Source organism: Phocoena sinus, chromosome X (genome assembly GCF_008692025.1).
Source record: "Phocoena sinus isolate mPhoSin1 chromosome X, mPhoSin1.pri, whole genome shotgun sequence".
Classification (NCBI taxonomy): Eukaryota; Metazoa; Chordata; class Mammalia; order Artiodactyla; family Phocoenidae; genus Phocoena; species Phocoena sinus.
In genome coordinates this window covers 21,132,693-21,152,400 of record NC_045784.1, presented here as the reverse complement: position 1 = coordinate 21,152,400, position 19,708 = coordinate 21,132,693, and the positions used below count along the sequence as shown (strand labels likewise).

The 19,708-nt window shown below is 43.5% G+C and overlaps 1 protein-coding gene across 1 annotated transcript in view; it reads left to right on the top strand.

Annotated features, from left to right (window-relative positions):
• Nucleotides 1-9,692: 9,692 nt before the first annotated feature.
• PCYT1B (phosphate cytidylyltransferase 1, choline, beta) overlaps nucleotides 9,693-19,708 on the top strand; it is a 141,925-nt gene continuing 131,909 nt past the window's right edge. The window contains exon 1 of the mRNA XM_032619158.1: nucleotides 9,693-10,038. Within this exon, the coding sequence (XP_032475049.1) occupies nucleotides 9,922-10,038 (117 nt within the window). The 5' untranslated portion in view covers nucleotides 9,693-9,921. The remainder of the gene's footprint in view (nucleotides 10,039-19,708) is intronic.

The window sequence follows — 19,708 nt, the reverse complement described above, 5'->3', positions numbered from 1 at the left end:
TGGGTCACCTTCCTCACTTAAGATCCCTAGCCCTTCAGGAATTTTTTGCCAGAGTAAACCACCCCTCTGTTCTTATGGGATATCATCAGAGGGCACAGTCATCATTGAGGGTTATTGATTGATAGTTTGATAGGTGAATGATGAATCTGGTTAATACGTCTTTGGATCCAAAAATTCCAATATAATTGCTTTTCATAAGTGGCCTTATAAAGCTGCCACGATGAAAATTTCAAAAGAATTACTCCAAAAATGTTTTGAGCAATGGTGGTGTTATATGTGCTAGGGACTGCCATGGTTTAATGCTAATGGTTTTGCTCCTATTAAGTTCTTATGGTTGAATGGTGTGGTGAGGTTATCCAGACTATTTTGCAGAAATAAAGGATTATTTTTCTTTGAAAGTGCTTATTCCATGCTTGCTTAGTTGCTTACTCAAGAGAATTTATTCTTGTAGCAAAGATGGGCTTCTGTGGAAGCACACTGACTGTATATAGTTATTCTCAAGCACCATTAGTGAATCAGTCATTCAACATAGCCTGTCATCCGGCAGGTAAGTAGACTAGGTTTAACATGATTGCTTTTAGACATAATGGTTTTCACATAGTCAGCTTCGTGGGACGCATACATTAATAGGGCTTATTTCTTTCAATGTAAACAAAATAGAGATTCTTGGAAAAAAGAGAGCCTAATAGCTCTGGGGTCAAGACCCATGTCTTAGTAAAGTCTCTCACCATATCTCCTTCACCATAGGGGTTCTCAACTCTTCTTTTTGGTTTTGTAATTTTAAAAGTTCTGATACTGTTCCCAAGGCCAATTAGGCCAGAATATCTAGAGAGTGGGAATGTAGCCTCAGGGGGTTTGAAAGGCCCGCCGCCAGGTGATTCTAATGTACAACCAAGGCTGAGAACCTTGTGGAGTGAAGCAGAGACAATGAGAAACTTTATTAAGACATGAACTTATACCCCTAAAGTGTTAGGCTCTCTTTTTTCAAGAATAAGATATCTGATATACTTGGGGGCCTTTGGAAAGATCAGTTCTCACCAGCACTACCTGATATTATTCAGAGATTTACATTTCACTCACAGAGAAGATAACCTGCTGAGTCTACTTCTGCTTGTATGATGGAGGAAGAGCCCATCTGATGCTACTTTTTGGAAGATTTATTAGAGGATGTGAAGACAACTTGAATGCGTGTTTCAAGATGACATCCTCCATTGGTACCTACCGAATGAGTCAAATATGAGATTTATAGGGGCTTAATAAAAGGTTTTACCTAGCTAGGTTGTATTATTTAATGTCAAACTAAATGAAAAGCTTTCGACAAGAAGGCTCTCCAAAGAGAGCAAGCCAAGCAGGGTATGGGAAATGAGCTGCAGAGGCAACATATGATGAGCAGGGGCTTTGAAGTCCAACAGACCTGAGTTTGAAACTCAGCTCTGCCATTGACCAGCTCCATGACTTTGGGTAAATTACTTAACCTCTCTAATCACGGATTCTTTTCTGCAAACCTGGCATAGTGCCTGTGCTTGACACAGAGTAGGCTTTCACAAATTACGAAGTATTAAAATTACAGAGAATGTATTGTTCGAATATCTGGAGATGAGATACCAGGTCCAGCTCATGCTAAGGAAGGTGTGGTATTCAGAATAATGCCCCCCCACAAATATGTCCACATCCTAATTCCCAGAACCTGGGAAATATGTTGCTTTACATGGCAAAAGGGATTTTACAGATGTAATTAGATTCAAGATCTTGCAATGGGAGTGAGTATCCTGGATTACCCAGGTGGGCCCAGTGTCATCACAAGGGTCTTTTCGAGAGAAAGAGGCAGGCAGGAGCGTTAGAGAAGATACAACTCCTGAAGCAGAGGCTGGAGTGGTGCAATTGCTGTTCTTGAGACGGAAGGAAGAGGGTTGTGAGCCACGCAATGCAGGCAGCTCTAGCAGCTGGAAAAAGCCTCCTCTAGAGGCTCCAGAAGAAATGCAATCTTGCTGATACATTGGTTTTAGTCCACTGAGATCCCTTTCAGACTTCTGGCCTCCAGAACTTTAAGATAATAAATGTGTGTTGTTTTAAGCCACTACATTTGAGGTAAATTGTTACAGCAGCAATAGGAAACTAATACAGAAGATTAAACCAAATCTCTCTTTGAGCTTTCAAAGATACCAAGGACAGATTTTGCAAGATGATGATTTCGCTTTGGAGTCCAGGCCATTCAAATCAATTCGTATAAAGTCCAAGGATTGTAATAATAGTTTACTTGTAAATGAATTTATCTGTTCTGGCATTGGATGGTCTTGATTCTTCACTTGTCAGTCAAGCACATTTGTAGCACGTTCAGAAGGCCCCTGACACAATCCTCAAGACCCTGCAGTATTTGCTGCAGTACTGAGAAACTGCCTGGTGGGAAAGCAAGAAGGAAGAAAGCTGGTAATGGCAGATCAATAACCAAGAAAGACAGCCCTTGGGAATTATCAGGAGAAGTGGTGATTTGGTCAACTATTCTGGAGGACAATTTGACAATAGCATCCAAAAAATATGTATATAAAGCCTTAAAAATGCAAGTCCTCTGACTCAGCAATTCTACTTGTAGGAAAATTTATCCTAGGGGAAAAAGCTGGATTAGTATGCATATTTACCTGCTTAAAAAATCCTTTCATGGAACACTTGGGGAGACTCGAGAGAGACAGCAGTACATCCACTTATATTGGATAATTAAAAGTGGCAGGTGTTTGTACTGGCCATAGCTTGGTCTACATGTGAATCTGGTTAGATTAACCTCGAAGGTCTCCAACCACCTTTGCTACATTTGATCTCTTACGAAAATCACTGGAACGGCGATTGTGATAACAGTTCCAATGTTAAATTGGTGTCTGCCCTTGAATACTTACTATAAACTATCATCCAATTTTGTCACTTAAATAAATTAAAATTTTTATACGTCTGTGTAATTGAGCACTTAAGTGTTGAAAATTACCTATATTCTTATCCACTGACATTCAGATAATTGTCATGCAAAAGCTGTGATTCCAAATTATGCTCAAATCCAAGTGAGGAATCTTTATTCATTTTTTTTTTTTTTTTTATTCATTTTTTTTTCTGTTGTGTTATCTGTTTTGGTGGTATGTCTGGACCCAAATTGCATCAAGGAGGGACAAAAATTGACACAACATTCTTGAGTATGATGGCGGCTGCATTCGAAGTTTTGATTAAACTGCTCTACATGTGTGATTATTACTTGTAAACAGATGATTAGATATTAATTAGACAATAAGTGATTGTAAAGCACTTAGAAAATAAAAGTGTTTATAAATACCACCAAGTAATAGCAACAGTAATTCTTTACTAACTACACAGCTGCTAATGTCAGTAAGAATGATTTATTCTAGCTAAATATGCAAAAAAGCTGCTATCATCTGTTTTGCTATAGCAAAACAAAATATATCATATTTACAAGTGATTTTACATCAGTGTTTAGATAAATACATCTCATTTTGATAAAAATAACGTATCTCTTTTAGGACCTTCTCAAACACAGGTACAACCATTGTGGCATGGTGTCTTTGAGTGCTAAGAACTGAAGCTCCTTCCTGCTCATCTCTCTGACTTATGTCAAATATTCATTTCTTTAAAATACAAGATGTAGGGCTTCCCTGGTGGCGCAGTGGTTGAGAGTCCACCTGCCGATGCAGGGGACATGGGTTCGTGCGCCGGTCTGGGAGGATCCCACATGCCGTGGAGCGGCTGGGCCCGTGAGCCATGGCCGCTGAGCCTGCGCGTCTGGAGCCTGTGCTCCGCAACGGGAGAGGCCACAACAGTGAGAGGCCCGCGTACCGCAAAAAAAAAAAAAAAAATATATATATATATATATAAAGATGTAAGGTGACATTTTGTGAATGGCATTTTCATTCATGCAGTAGTTTTGTCATGTTGTGTCTGTGCAGTAGCTCCCCAGCACCTTAAAACTGTGTGTAACAGACTCAGTAAATGTTGGTCAGATGGATGAGGAAAAGTCGATTCTTTTTTGGTTATTCTAGAAGCTGGTAAAAGAAGAAAATCCATGTCAAGAATAAAATAAAGCACTTTCTATCTTCTTGATTTTGTTTTTCAAAAAAAGTTTTGAAACTGACTGCTTTTTATGTCCAATCATTATTTTTACCCCTAATGGCCTTTATGGGTCATGGACCTGTATCAGCCTCACTCTTGACTCACTGGTGAATTTGGCAATGCATGTGTTTGACTTTCTGTCGTAAGTAAACTCAAGCACCTACAATGAGTCCAGGTCCGTGGTTTCAGAAACATGAAATGAACTGAACGAATACAAATGAAGTGTGCTTCATGTTACGTGAGTTCAATAGAAAAGGGGTGGAGTGGTTATTTTGGATGATGAGATACTCATGAGTTAGCTCATCAACCTTGTTAACAAGGAAAATCTAAGTGAGGCAGTGTAGTTTGGTGGAAAACAGAGTTGAACTTTGATTCAGGAGACCTGGATTCAAGTGACACTTCTGCCACTTACTCTGTGATCTTGCTCAAGTTACTTAACCTCTCTGAACCTGTTTACTCATTTGAAAACTTTCAGTATTAAAACTTATCAATCCCAGAACACTATTATGATATAATTCAATGTGTAAAAGAACTAAGTGAGGGGTGAAATGCTTTACCCTGAAAAAAATTTTTATTATGATAATTTCCCTGGAGTGGGTGAAAAGGACTTATTCATGGGTTTCATTACTTAGATGGTGAACTTTTTTTCTGGACTGTGTCAGGTTTTAGGCCCAAACCATAATAAGCCACGTGTAGAAAACTGGGGAACTGGCTCAAAATAGAGCCAGAAAATTAAAAGAATTCCATAGAAGGTCAGTGGTTTCCGGGAAACCTTTGTCATCTTTGTCTTGTTCTTTCCACGTCCTTTCCTTCTTTGTAATAAATTCCTTATCTGGTAAACCTGAGGCGGTGAGGAAAAAGAATAAAAAGAAAAAGGAAACATGGAAGAAATAGCGGACTCAGGAGTGCTGGTAACGGGAAAGGATTTGGAATGACGAGGTTTACATACGGACTTCTTGATAAATATTAAGAGCAGTATAAAGTATGTAGGGACATGCAAACTAGAAGTAAATAACTTAAAATTTTCAGTACGGGGCTTCCCTGGTGGCGCAGTGGTTGAGAGTCCGCCTGCTGATGCAGGGGACACGGGTTCGTGCCCCCGTCCGGGAAGATCTCACATGCCGCGGAGCGGCTGGGCCCGTGAGTCATGGCAGCTGAGTCTGCGCGTCTGGAGCCTGTGCTCCACAAAGGGAGAGGCTACAACAGTGAGAGGCCCGCGTACGGTGAAAAAAAAAAAAAGAGAGAGAAAGCTTAAATGTAATGCCTGCTTTTAAAAAAATAAACAGATATACGATGTTATGACATTTTTATCCACGTGTGATGAGGACATGAAAGGTATTTGCCATAAGAAATAGATCATATTAGAACTTTATGATGGGGCACTGAAATGGTATTAGTTGGAGATCCTCCAGATGCAGACCCTGAGACAAGAATTCAAGTTCAAGTTAATTTGGGAGGTGAGTCCAGGAAACACCCACAGGAGTGTGGGCAAGCGAGACAAAGAAAAGAAGGCAGCCAATACAATTCGGGGCGCTCTGTCAAGCCAGCTACCATCATGGGAAATTGAACTTAATCCCACTGGGGAACTCTGGGAGTCAGTGTTGAACAGCGTAGATTCAATGATCCCACTTGAGGACTGAGGGCAGTGCGGTATTTGTACATTCACTCCTCTCAGTCATTGCTTGAGAGCTCTTGGTGTGGGCTGTACCTTTTCTGGCCCGTCAGCTCTGTCTCAACGGTATTGTTGGAGAGAGGGGGCAGGGCTTTCGGTGGCCTGAGAAAGCCCTCAGGCAGAGATGCAGGTGCTGGCCGTTGGCAGCCAGCGGGCAGGTGTTGATGACAATGGTAAGGCCTGAGGGGATCAGGGAAAGCTCAGTTCCTGCTCTATTATTTTAGTTCTTCCCTGCAGATATTTGGGAAGAGTATTCCCAATAATTTGATGTTGAAGTGAAGACCGCTTGGGGGAAGAATGATATCATTTGTAGGTCTCTTCCAAGCTGAAGCAAAGGTCCCTATGACTCGGTTTCCTCATCTGATCAGCTGTTGAGGGGGTTACAGGTAGCACACGGTAAGTACCTAGCATAGTACTCAGAGCGGAAGATACTTGATAAACGGTAGAAAGAAAGATGGTGGTGCTTGTGAGGGGCAGCGCTGATCTAACAAGTTCTCATGAAGCCGTGCCCTACTTGTAGAGGTTACAAGACTCAAGAGCCCTGTCCCCAGAAGTTCCCTGGGGATTTTCTGAGCAGCCTGCCTCCAACACGTTCCCTCTGCTTCTGCTAACTGGAGATAGGACTCCCCCAGTTTCAGCTTTCTTTTTCCTCCACTGAGCCCCTGCACCTTTCTATTCTCTCACATGCTAACCTCTGCCTGCCTCATCCCCACCCCGTATCCAGCCCTTGATTCCTTTGGGGAGAAAGGGTAATGTTCATTTCCTCCCCACCTATCGGGGTAATAGATGCTTATTTTAAAATACTTGTTGCAGACCTGAAAATATAAAAAAAATCAAAATCCCCCATAATCCCACCGTTTAAAGATGTTACTTAACATCTTGATGTATTTCCCTCCAGTGCTCTTTCTATTTTCAAAATAATCCATAATCAGGATTATTTTTCAGAATCGTATTCTGTGGCCTGCTTTTCTCACCTGACACAATGTTAATATGTTCCCCTAGCATTACATTTTCTTCAAAAACATGACTCCTAATGCATGTATAATACTATATGGATGTATTTAATTTTTATTTTAACCACTTCTCCTATTGCTGTAAATTGTATCTTTTTTTTTTTGCTTCTTGTAAATAAGTCTGCATTAGCATCTTTGTATGTAATTATTTGTGAGCTTCTGGTTGTTTCTTTGGGGATAAATTCCCAAGGGAAAGCCCTGGGTCAAAGGGTATGAACTCTAAAGGCTGTAGCATGTACTGACAAATGTCCTCCATGGAGGTTTTTTTTTATAACAATGTTAACATTGTGTTTAGATTTGTGTAACCATTACCATAATCAGGATACAGAACAATTCCATCACCTCAGTAACCCCTCTTCTCCTATCCCTTTATAGTCACCCCCCCATATAACCCCTAGAGGGTTATGGAATACTTAATTCCATATTGTGTAACTAACTGGTCATTCTTAATCATCTTTTTTTTTTTAACTGTATGCGGGCCTCTCACTGTTGTGGCCTCTCCCATTGCGGAGCACAGGCTCCGGTCGCGCAGGCTTAGCGGCCATGGCTCATGGGCCCAGCCGCTCCGCGGCATGTGGGATCTTTCCGGACCGGGGCACGAACCCATGTCCCCTGCATTGGCAGGCGGACTCTCAACCACTGCGCCACCAGGGAAGCCCCTTAATCATCTTAATAGCATTACAAAGCCCCCAAGTTTAAATAACCCATTCAGGTATTATTAAGAATTTCCTGAATCAGGTTGCAATAGCAGCCAAGACTCTGATCCCCAGAGTGGGTGAATCTGGTAAGGACCCCTCTCAGAGTGGTGCCTTAAAGAGCTTATTTCTCCCCATTAGGACTGTGAGGGTCAACCACTCGGCTGTGGGGAGAGGGGGATGAGAAGCCAAGACAAGGCTGGGGTAGGATTAGTGGGAATGGAGTTACTTATAGAGCTGACCCTCAAGGCAGTTAGAGGTCTAAATTTTGAGGTTTAAGGACTTGGGCTGATTATGTGTCAGGTACGACTTGGATTTAGCACATAATGTCACTGATGGTTAAAGGTCTGATTTAGGTGACACAATGAAGATGCTCAGGCAGAGACAGCATCTTGTTTCGATGAGATGGGGTGTGGGGGGAGAAGGGGGCATCTGCCCACTTTGACACAGCAAAGGCTGGAGGTGGGAGATAAGGGCACAGTCTAGGCTCTTGGGCAAGAGGGGTTTGCAAGGACCCCACTAGCCATCAGGACGCTGCTAAATAGGAACAGGTGAGCATCCCATTCTAGAGAGGGAATTAGAGGACCAATTAGGAACCAAGCTCGGTGGCCCAGAACACAGTGGGGGTTAGGGGGTGAGGTGCTTTCCAACGGATCATGTACAGCCAAAAATAAATAAAATAAGTAAATTTATTTTTTATAAAAAGAAATGCAAATTCCGGCCCTATCCCAGACCTACTGAGCCAGGTCTTGAGGGATGAATAATTTACATTTCCAACAAGTTCTCGGGTGACGCTGATGTTGGTGTGGCTGGTCCTGGAGCATACTTGGATGAAAACCACTGCTATAGATTAAAATGAAAGACTTAGAAGCCCAGGGACTTGTCTTAAGAGGATTTCTACCTAGATGTTTTTTCTGTCACTACACCTGCTGCATCCCCCCTGCCCCGCCAAGCCCGCATCCTTCCAATCCCAGCTCCACTGCTTATGAGTTTGAGGCCCTGAGCAATTACTGTAAATTTCAATTTTTCTCACCTGTAAATGGGGATAATGATAAGATTGACCTCTTTGGGTTGTTATGAAGATTAAACAATATCTAGGTAAAGTACCTAGCACTGTGCCTGTGCTTAATAAATGCTAGCAATTACCATGATTTTTTTTTTTTTGGCCAAGACGCGTGGCTTGTGGGATTTTAGTTCCCCAACCAGGGATGGAACCCGGACCCTCAGTAGTGAGAGCGTGGAGTCCTAACTATGGACTGCCAGGGAATTCCCAAGCCGTGATTTTTATTAATGTTATTTAAAGTGTGATATTTCACTAGAACGAATACCTTTGTGAGTTCTTTTCTTTGGGTGTGTGTCTCCAGAACGCCCTCTTATAAATGGTGGTTATTCCTGGACGATTTAGACATTAAGGCACATCATCTTTAATACCCCATCTGTGATGTTTCTGTGACTGCCATGAGCATTTGGCTGAGAGCAGGGTGCTTAGGAAATGGGAGCACAGGAATAATAGACCAGCATAAGGAACAGTGTATGGAAGCGCAGACAACAGCAAGACCTCACTGAGGAAACTCAGAATAGCTGGGGAGGAGGAGGAATGGCCGAGGGAGGAAGTAATTGGAGAGGGCAGTCAGAGGTGGGAGGCAGGTTTTCGAAGACAATCTACCTCCTTCGAAGTTCCTCTCAGGGCAGCCCCAGGGGTTAGCGCCAGGGCTACACCAGGCCTCAGAGGATCTGCCATTGCTCTTGTTGCAGTCAAGGGGGTGAACACTCAGGTGCTCTCAATGAATGCCATGAGAGGCCCTCCGAGGCCAGGTGGCAATTGTGGGCACAGGGAGTTTGGGCTCAAAAGTGGTTTTGTCTTCAGCGTGACTCCTATTTGGCAAAATTCTGACTACAGCACAGCAAACATGTCAGGGACTTGGTCTTTTTTAGTGGAGGTCTGCTATGTTCTGTCTCGAGGCGTCCTGGGCATGTCAGGACGCGGTTTTTTCTTATCTGGGTAGTGCAGCCGGGGTCCCTAGCCCAGAATGGACCTTTGCAACTGAATTAAACAGGAGAAACAAAAGCAGCAAGTTCGGGCCCCCAGGGCACGGCCCGCCAGCCAATGGGGCCCGGCCGCTCTCCGGCGGAGTGGTACTATTACGACAGTAGCCAACCAGCGCGCTCCATGCAAATGAGGTACTGTATCCCGCACCCGCAGCTCCTGTGCTGTCTGGTTGTTATAGTGATAAACTGAGGCCTTGCCTCTTGGGTTCTTGGAGAAGGAAAGTGGTGGGGGTGGAGGATAACCTCTTTACTTCCCCCTGGGAAGACAGAAAGAAGGGACGAAGAAGGGGGATGGGTGAGGAAGAGAAAAATACGTGACAAAGAAAACATTCTCTGCCTAGGAGGAGACTCTCAGAGGGTGTAGAACTGGAGGCAGCATTCACTGGCCATGCCAGTACTTACCACTGATGCTGAGTCAGAAACAGGTATCCCAAAATCCCTTTCCAATGAGCCTCCCTCAGAAACCATGGAGGAAATCGAGCACACATGCCCACAGCCTCGACTGGTAAGTAAAGACAAAGGATGCAAATGTATGCGTGGCTATGGCACAAAAGAGTTTCAGCGAGGAACTCTTTTATGCGCCCGCAGCCACCGAGGAAAGCGATGCTTAGAGGATTTTCATGTAAATGAGAATAGAGCTACCGCCTAATCCTTCTCAGCTGTTTATACTTAGCTTCTGTAACCGAGCGCTGCTCTCAGCTTACAAAGCATTATTGTATTGGCTGGGTAGGAAACGGGCTGCTTGGGCTATGCTGTGTTTTTGTGCCTTGGGAGGAGGGGATGGGCTTTTATCTTTTAGGTGTATTCTCATCTAAAGATACAGATCCTGTGGTACAATTTAAAAATGGCATTCTCTTCACAAAGCTTGAGACGAGTCCGTTGTTAAGTTCTAAATTTTAGGTAAGGAATGATTCTGTCCTCAACTAATTTTGGTGCCTAATGTCAGTTTTTGAAAAATGAAAACGACATGGAAGCCAAACTTCCCCATTCGTTTGAAAATTTCAAAATAAATAAGTAAAAGGGTTCCTCGGGGATGTGTTTAGAAATAGTGTGCATCTTAAATGAATTGTAAACATTTCCGGAGCGTGCTGTGAGGGTTTCTCTTCAGGTAGTGGGAACCTGGAGCAGCTACATTTACTTGGAAAGGGGCTGCATGCCTTTCATAATGAAAGTGTGGAAACGGGCACTCAGAGCTTCCTTGCATCTCAGTTACTGGTATCCCAAATTTCATCAGCTTCTCCACCACTGGTCATGATTCCTTAAGTAAATGTGGAAGGTGGTTCTCAAACACCTCAATGTGTATCCTCAAGGAATCAAAAACACCAAATAGGTGGTGGATTTTCCGTGGCCTGAAGTCTTCGGGAACTTGGGGAGACCTCTCTTTGGACCCTCAAATCCAAGCGACATACTACTTAGAGCTACTCTCTCTCTAGCGATTTCCCTCGAGTTAAAAGGTGCAATGTTTTGATTGGCTGTGGAGTTTGACCCTGGGAAGAGGTTTTTTTAAAGAAGGATTTTGTGATGTAGCATTTTCTGTGAACTCCCAAAATGAGGGCTCACAGATTTCAAGGCCAGTCCATCATGTAACTGTTATTTCTTCATAAGGGTTAATAAGGGTTCAAAGGGAGACTTAGGACAATTTTGTAAAACATGAAAACCAAGAAAGTTACATTAGAGCACCTAGGGCTTTTGTTCACTGTGTTTCTATTTTTAAAGATATATTTTCTTAGGGAAGTTTGATATTAACTGCTCCCCAGCGCTTAAGCCGCTTGCTGAACAACATACACAGTGTAGTACCTGTTTCTGATGGGATACAAACCATCCCCATAAGTTTGTTACCAAGGGGTTCCTTTAAGCCACTAAACAACTCTTGCGGGCCTCTCACTGTTGTGGCCTCTGCTGTTGCGGAGCATAGGCTCCGGACGCGCAGGCTCAGCGGCCATGGCTCACGGGCCCAGCCGCTCCGCGGCACGTGGGATCTTCCTGGACCGGGGCACGAACCCGTGTCCCCTGCATCGGCAGGCGGACTCTCAACCACTGCGCCACCAGGGAAGCCCCACTAAACAACTCTTGGTTAAGCACTGCAAAACAACAACAGCAACAACAAACTGACCATTAAAAGCTTGTTATGAGATCACCCAGAATATATATATATTTTTTTAAATAAATTTATTTATTTATTTTTGGCTGCATTGGGTCTTTGTTTCTGCGCACGGGCTTTCTCTAGTTGCGGCAAGCGGGTGCTTCTCTTGTTGAAGAACACGGGCTCTAGGCATGCAGGATTCATTAGTTGTGGCACGCAGGCTCAGTAGTTGTGGCTCGCTGGCTCTAGAGTGCAGGCTCAGTAGTTGTGGCACACAGACTTAGTTGCTCTGCAGCATGTGGGATCTTCCCAGACCAGGGCTCGAACCTGTGTCCCCTGCATTAGCAGGTAGATTCTTAACCACTGTGCCACCAGGGAAGTCCATCACCCAGAATATATTTTTTAAAGTTAAACTCAGTGTTCAGATTTGCATCACACAACTTCCTGACAGGTCAAGGGCAGGGGAGAGGGCGGCATCTGGTTCCTGTTTGTGTATCATTTCAGTCTCCGGTGCCTACTTCTTTTCCTTCCCTTTTTGCCTTCTAGCTATTCTGCTCCTTGGTTGCTTCTGCCTGAGAGGGTGGGCAGAGGAAATCAAGGGAAGGAAGAAACTTCAAGTACTTTCTACTTTCACTTGTGACAGCTCATCCTGGAGGTTAACTCCCAGGAACCATACAAAGCTGGCAGTGTTACACCTCCACCTCCCTGCCAGTTTAGAAATGAGGAAACTGAGGTTCAGAGAGGGTAAGCGACTTCTCCAAAGCCACATTGCTTTGAAGGGCTGTAGAGCTGGGATTTGAACACAGAGCTCTATACCTGCAAAGTGGAAGACCTTTCTCCTGCAACACACCTTTAAGTGAGATACATTCTTTTTCCATCTTTTTGGCAGTTCTGGCTTAAAATGTGTGCGCGTGTGTGTGTGTGTGTGTGAGTGTGTGAAGGATGTACAGAATTTGAACTGTTAAAGTGATTGCTTTGATCTACCTTTTATAAAAGTTTCCCATGTTGTCCATCATTATTGTGGTCTATTGAAAATTGGCTCTGTTTAAATAGGGGCTGCAACCACTTTATAAACCACTACTAAGTTTTTTGAAGCACCTTTTCTCTTATCAGCAAAATTGGGTCATTGTGGGGTTTTATTCTAAATTTAGATTTACACTTAATAACAAAGGCACATATTAACTACCTGGTAACAGTTTGTTGATGAAGAGAGTGGCAAGTGAAAATATTAAATTAGGATTTCTTTTTATGTTTTTTAGTAGTTTCTGTTGATCTTTAGCTTTGCTAATATCTTCACATTTCAAATTACATAAATTCTGTTTCTCCCAGTACCCAAACATATTGCCCCAAGTCAGTTGTGGGGCCCTCAGAGCGTGGCTGCTCTGTTGCTTAACTAAGTTTGGAAAGTGCGTGGAAGGCTTGAGAGATTCCCCTCCAGAGGACAGGCTCCTTCCCCTGCGTGTAACCAAACTTGGATTCATAAAGTTTAGAGGAAACAGGACTCAATAACAAAACATTATGTTAAAAAAAGAGTAGCATTTACCAGAGTGGTTGTGATTGTATTAGCCGAGGCACACACTGGTTCCCCAAACTCACTCTAACTTTACCTAGAGATATGGAAAAGGACATTTCTGGGTAAATAAAGGGACATAAAGCTTTACTGCAAGTCCCAGAATGTGACTTTATGTCACTGAATGTCACCCTCTGTAAATACGAATTTTATTTAAATCTTAGCAATCGTGTAAAATGCCCTTTTTAATGAACCATGCTCTTGATTTAGCCTGGCACTTGAGAAGGTGTGTACAAGTGTCCCTGTCTACATGCATTTGTCTATATATTATTTACAGTGAAGGCTGTTTATTGTGATCCGGGTTAGCTCTGCCCACAGTGATCGAGTACCTACTACGTGCTGAGCTCTGAGCCCTGTGGTACTTTGTGATCCAGAGATTCTAGAAGAGACTGGCACACAAACAGATTGCTTTCATACAGGTTGAGAAGGACACAGCCTGCAAAGGGTTGTGATACCAGGTGCAGTGGGGGCCGAAAGGAGAGAGTGGTGAACTCCTTGACAGCGAGTCCACGTTTGCCAGCGCGATGTTGAGTAGAAACCTGTCTTGTCCTCACCGTATCCCCGGTGTCTAATACAGAGCCTGGCATAGCCCTTTAAGGAAAGGGAGTGGGAAGCTGGCATATCTAAATACACAGGACTTTAAAGCAATCTATACTTTAGACCCTTGTAAGTAGCAAATTGATAAGGATATTGAGGATACAATGGAATCATGTTCAAGGGGGAACTTTTCTGGAAGGTATACCTGTAGGTTTTCCACCTGCCTTTTTTTTTTTTTTTTTTTGCGGTACGCGGGCCTCTCACTGTGGTGGCCTCTCCCGTTGCGGAGCACACGCTCCGGACGCGCAGGCTCAGAGCCATGGCTCACGGGCCCAGCCGATCCGCGGCATGTGGGATCTTCCCGGACCGGGGCACGAACCCGTGTCCCCTGCATCGGCAGGCGGACTCTCAACCACTGCGCCACCAGAGAAGCCCTCCACCTGCCTTTTTTTTTTTTTTGTTGGAAGAAAATATAAGAAAGAGTAAATAGAATTAAATAACACTGATAAATTAGAAAAGAAATAGAAAATTGCCTAGGTTTTATGATAGAGCCTTGGAAATGAAAAAGGGCTGGTTCGATATGCTACGTTAGCAGGAGTTCATTTTGGACTTTACTTCAAAGTGGAGCAGTGCCAAGAGACTGCTGTCTTGCAGAAGGTGCATTACGTTCGTTGGGCGGTAGGGCACTCACCCGCTAGTGCTCAAAAAGATGACCAGATTTCCAGAGACATCCTTGGCTTCCTTTACTAGCCTCGCCATCTATTTAGCTACTCAGATAGCATTTTAAAAGCGAGATACTTACTGTGCTACGTCAGTGAAAATAAACAACCATGAGCTTCCTTGGGCATTTACTGTGGTCGACTGGAATTCTGCCCAAGGTTATTATTAGACATCTTCCTGCTGGTCTTGTTCCAAATGCAACATCCATTTCTTGCAGATTGGTAATAGTCGGGCATATTGAACATGGGATCAATGAATGCGTTTCTCCCATTCTTTTAAGTTTATTCTTTCACTATCGCTCCAACCCTCCTACTCCAATTTGCTTAATGTTGAACTCCTTATGGAGGGTATTAATATAAATCAAATATAAGAAGACAGGTCTGTTCTTTGTTTTATTTTGGCATTTGAGCATACAGAAATGGAAAGGGTGTGTCCTCATTCAGGCAGTGAGGGGGATTTAAAGTATTCAGTGACGCAAGGCTTTAGAAGGGAACTGAGAGAAACCTCAGCCCCTGACCAACGATCCACAGTTAGCCAGCTGCTTAGAAACTTCCACACACAGCAAGGCACCAGGTGCTGTGGAGAGAAATAAAAGAAATAATCCAGAGCCCCTGCCCTTGAATATCGTTTTCATGTAACAGGAGGCAGTGGTTTGGTAGGTGGAAGCATGCCAGGATGCTGAAATCCCTTAAGAGAGCTTTTTTTTTATAAGTTTGGCTTTAATATATTGGGCTTTCTACAGCATTTAAACTATATTTTATCCATTGAGCAGAAGTACCTCAAAGCAGGGGGACTTCCCTGGTGGTCCACTGGGTAAGACTCCGTGCTCCCAATGCAGGGGGACCGGGTTCGATCCCTGGTCGGGGAACTAGATCCCACATTGATCATGCATGCTGCAACTAGGAGTCCGCATGCTGCAACTGAAAGATCCCACAACTAAGACCTGGCACAGCCAAAAAAAAAAGCACATCACAGCAGGGAGTACCGCATTATCCTGATCCCCAAGTTAAGACAAGTCCCTGCATTTGAAGAAAAGATGCAGCTTGCTGATCCCCAAACATTTTTGGATATGGAAAGGATCAGTCTATTTCTGAGGGGATCTTAAGCCCTCAGCTGTGAGTGGCACACTCCAGCTGCTATAGTAACGCTGTCCAGTGGAAATACAATGTAATTTAAATTTTTCTAGTAGCCACAATTTAAAACGTTTTTCTAAAAGGTGAAATTATTTTCAGTAATACATTTAATCTGATGTATCTCAAATATTATCATTACACATGTAATCAATATAAAAATGATTAATGAGGTATTTTATATTCTTCATACCAAGTCTGAAATCTGGTGTGTCTATTACACTTACAACACATCTCAGTTCAGAGTAGCCAATTTCAAGTGCTCACTAACCACATGTGGCTTTAGAGGGAGCTCAGACACCTGCCCAGCTCTGAGAAGCCACAGTGATAAATACATTTCATGTTGCATAGCACACACGTGTATGTATTTACTCAGAACTAAAAAAATAAATCACCTTCCTTTACTTCATATTTTACACTCACTTTCTCTGCTCTCCTGTTCTTTTTTTTTAGTAATCTACATGAGAATTAATAAGTTTGAAGTTAGGGGTGGGGTAGTGGAGAAGGAGAGTACTGGATGGATGTGGGAGACTTTAAAGGAGGTAAATGCACCAGGATTTGTAACTGAGCCTGAGGGCAGGCAGTAACAGGGAGAGTCAGTTTTCTGGCTGCAGTGGGTGGGTGCCACCCCTGAGGTGGGAGCATCCGGGAATAGCAGTTTGTGAGAGTTAATGTTGGGGATACCATGGGGACTTCCATTTGAAGGTGTCTAGTTAATGTTTGGTTTTGAAACTCAGAAGAGAATTCTGAGCTGGAGATGTTGATCTGGGAGACATCAGCATGGAGGAGATGGAATTGGAATCGAGGTAGTGAAATCGATGGGAGCGAAATTGGTCAGTTTCTGGACTGATGGAAGAAGTGGATGGAAATGGTTAACTAGCAAGAGTGCCTCAGGGTAATCCTACTATGGGGGCAGTTCTAGAAAATAACTGACCCTGAGCCATCCTATCAGGTTCTTAGAAGGAGTAAAATCAAAGGGCTGTAATTAAAGCTATTAGAAGGCTCCTTATATCTGTCTGTCTCTACATGAAATCTGGTTAAATCAATCTACTTTATCCCAGAATCTTTCCAGGATGTAACCCTGACGAACACCATTTAAAGAGCCAATAGAGGAAGGGTCATGAAAAGAGGACAGACATCTCAAATATCTGGGAGATCAGGGGTACCAAGGGAAGGGTAAGTTCTGTGCAGGGAATGTCCAGTAGAACCCAGTGCAGCAGGGAGATCACATGAGATAATAAGGGAAAGTTTCCTTTGGATTTAGGAAGAAGAGGTCAATCATGATGTTTCAGTGAAATGGTGAAAGCAGAGACCAGATAGGTTGAAGAGCATTTCGGAGGTGGGGAAGTAGAAGCTTGAATGAGAGGAGAAGCATCTAGAGTGTATAGGACCCAAAGGTGGATAAATAAGGGTTTAAGATTGAGAGAAGCTAGCCTTTCTCTCCTCTTCTTTTTTTACTTCCATATTTCCCTCTAGCCTTCTTTCCTTCCGTCATCCAGGATGTCAAAGCTTCTGGTTGGCTCATTCTTTTAAGATGGTACCTACTTGCAGTTAAATATGAATGGGACAGAGCCAGTGGGAGAATGTGAAAATGATGGGGAAAATTGACGAAGGGAATGACCCTTAGACTGGAGATGTTGGGATCCAGTGCACAAGACGAAGAATTGGCTTCACGTTGGTAAAGAGATACCTCTCCCACTGTCTTGGCAAAGAAGCTGGTAAGGATGTTTTGGGTTATAAGGGGAAGGGTATAGAAAGTCGAAAGCCTCCCTTATCTGATAGCCTCTGTTTTCTCTGTGAAGGTGGAGGCAAAGTCATAGTGACTTGGTTCTGATAGGTGCAGAAGTTTAATTACGGGACAACCTAGGAAGTCGGGTCCAACCCCAAGGTATTTCCACTGGCCTCCAGGCTGGGGTAGAGGCAGTAGGGGAAGGTGGAAAGGCTGAGTGATTCCTCATGAGAGATGTGGTATTGATGAGCAGAGATGGATCTGTTCCTTTATGGCCTCTGGGGCTCCATACCAACCCCCAAATCAAGGCAGATCCAGATCTGTAGCCCCAGGGGGAACCGGACTGACCTACAGTGAAAGGGCTGGATGCTGGGAAGACAAGTAGGCTGCAGCTTAGACTCTGCTTGCTGGAACCCACAATCTCATTCCAACATCAGTTTTGCCATTGAATTAATTATCGTGTGAGCTTCAGCAAATCACTTCTCCTCTCTGGACCTCAATTATGTGACCCACTATGGTTCCAGCTTCAAGACTTTTCCAGTTCCAAGACCGTGATTCTAGCTTCCATAGCCGCGGAACGTTCTTCAACACAGTGTGCTCTGTTTGACCTGAGGCTTGTATCAAAACTCAGGGCTACCCCACTCCTCACCTCCCTTTGTTTTATCCATTTAGAGTAAAAACAGGTTGAATGATCTTATGGCAAGACACACTAGCAAAATATGCATAACAAATGTTCACAAAATACTTTGGAACTTTATATTAATGTCGTACAAACCACTTTTGCTGTCTTCCACTTTATTCTTCATATGCTTCTGTGTTGAATCTCTTTTTAATGTGAACAATAGCTTCCCAATTTATCTACTTAATAATACTGAAGTTCAAAATACTGGGTTTTCCACATGAAAAGGTGCTCAGCATCACTAATCATTAGAGAAATGCAAATCAAAACTACAGTGACGTATCACCTCACACCAGTCAGAATGACCATCATCAAAATATCTAGAAACAGTGCTGGAGAGGGTGTGGAGAAAAGGGAACCCTCCTGCACTGTTGGTGGGAATGCAAATTGATACAGCCGCTCTGGAGAACAGTATGGAGGTTCCTTTAAAAACTAACAATAGGGCTTCCCTGGTGGTGTAGTGGTTGAGAGTCCGCCTGCCGATGCAGGGAACATGGGTTCGTGCCCTGGTCCAGGAAGATACCACATGCCGAAGAGCGGCTAGGCCCCTGAGCCATGGCCGCTGAGCCTGTGTGTCCAGAGCCTTGCTCCACAACGGGAGAGGCCACAGCAGTGAGAGGCCCGCGTACCGCAAAAACAACAACAACAACAAAAAAACTAACAATAGAATTACCACATGATCCAGCAATCCCACTACTGGGCATATACCCTGAGAACACCGTAATTCCAAAGGAGACATGTACCACAATGTTCATTGCAGCTCTAATTACAATAGCCAGGACGTGGAAGCAACCTAAGTGTCCATCGACAGATGAATGGATAAAGAAGATGTGGCACGTATGTACAATGGAATATTAGCCATAAAAAGAAACGAAACTGGGTTATTTGTAGTGAGGTGGAATGGACCTACAGTCTGTCGTACAGAGTGAAGTAAGTCAGAAAGAGAAAAATACCGTATGCTAACACATATATATGGAATCTAAAGAAAGTGGTTCTGAAGAACCTAGGGGCAGGGCAGGAATAAAGACGCAGACGTAGAGAATAGATCTGAGGATAAGGGGAGGGGGAAGGTTAAGCTGGGACGAAGAGAGAGTGGCACGGACATATGTACAGTACCAAGTGTAAAATAGATAGCTAGTGGGAAACAGCCTCATAGCACAGAGAGAGCAGCTTGATGCTTTGTGACCACCTAGAGGGGTGGGATAGGGAGAGTGGGAGGGAGGCTCAAGAGGGAGGGGATATGGGGATATATGTATACGTATAGCTGATTCACTTTGTTGTACAGCAGAAACTAACACAACATTGTAAAGCAGTTATACTCCAATAAAGATGTAAAAACAAAATACTGGGTTCTCTTTGTGGTATAGCAGTATGGCGTTGAACTCCAGGGGCCTTTTTTAACTGATGCTGCCCATCTAAGAATCATATTTGGGATTCAAGACCAACAGTGGGTCAGGCCATAGTCCTGCAACTCCTGCATCTTTTGCTGGTGCCCATACAAAGCTTCTCAGTGCTCCTTAGTGAAATAAATGTAGAAAGGTTTATTCCATCTGATCACTGGAGGCACGATGAAAAGGAGAAAGCAAGGAGGGTAGAAAAAACTAAGTCATTGCAAAATAGGCCTATTTTCTTCCAATAATTTCCCAGGTAACAGCCTCTGCCTTGCTAGGATCTGATTACGTGGTGCTGGCCTCAGACCATAGCATTATTGTTTTAACATTCCTGCC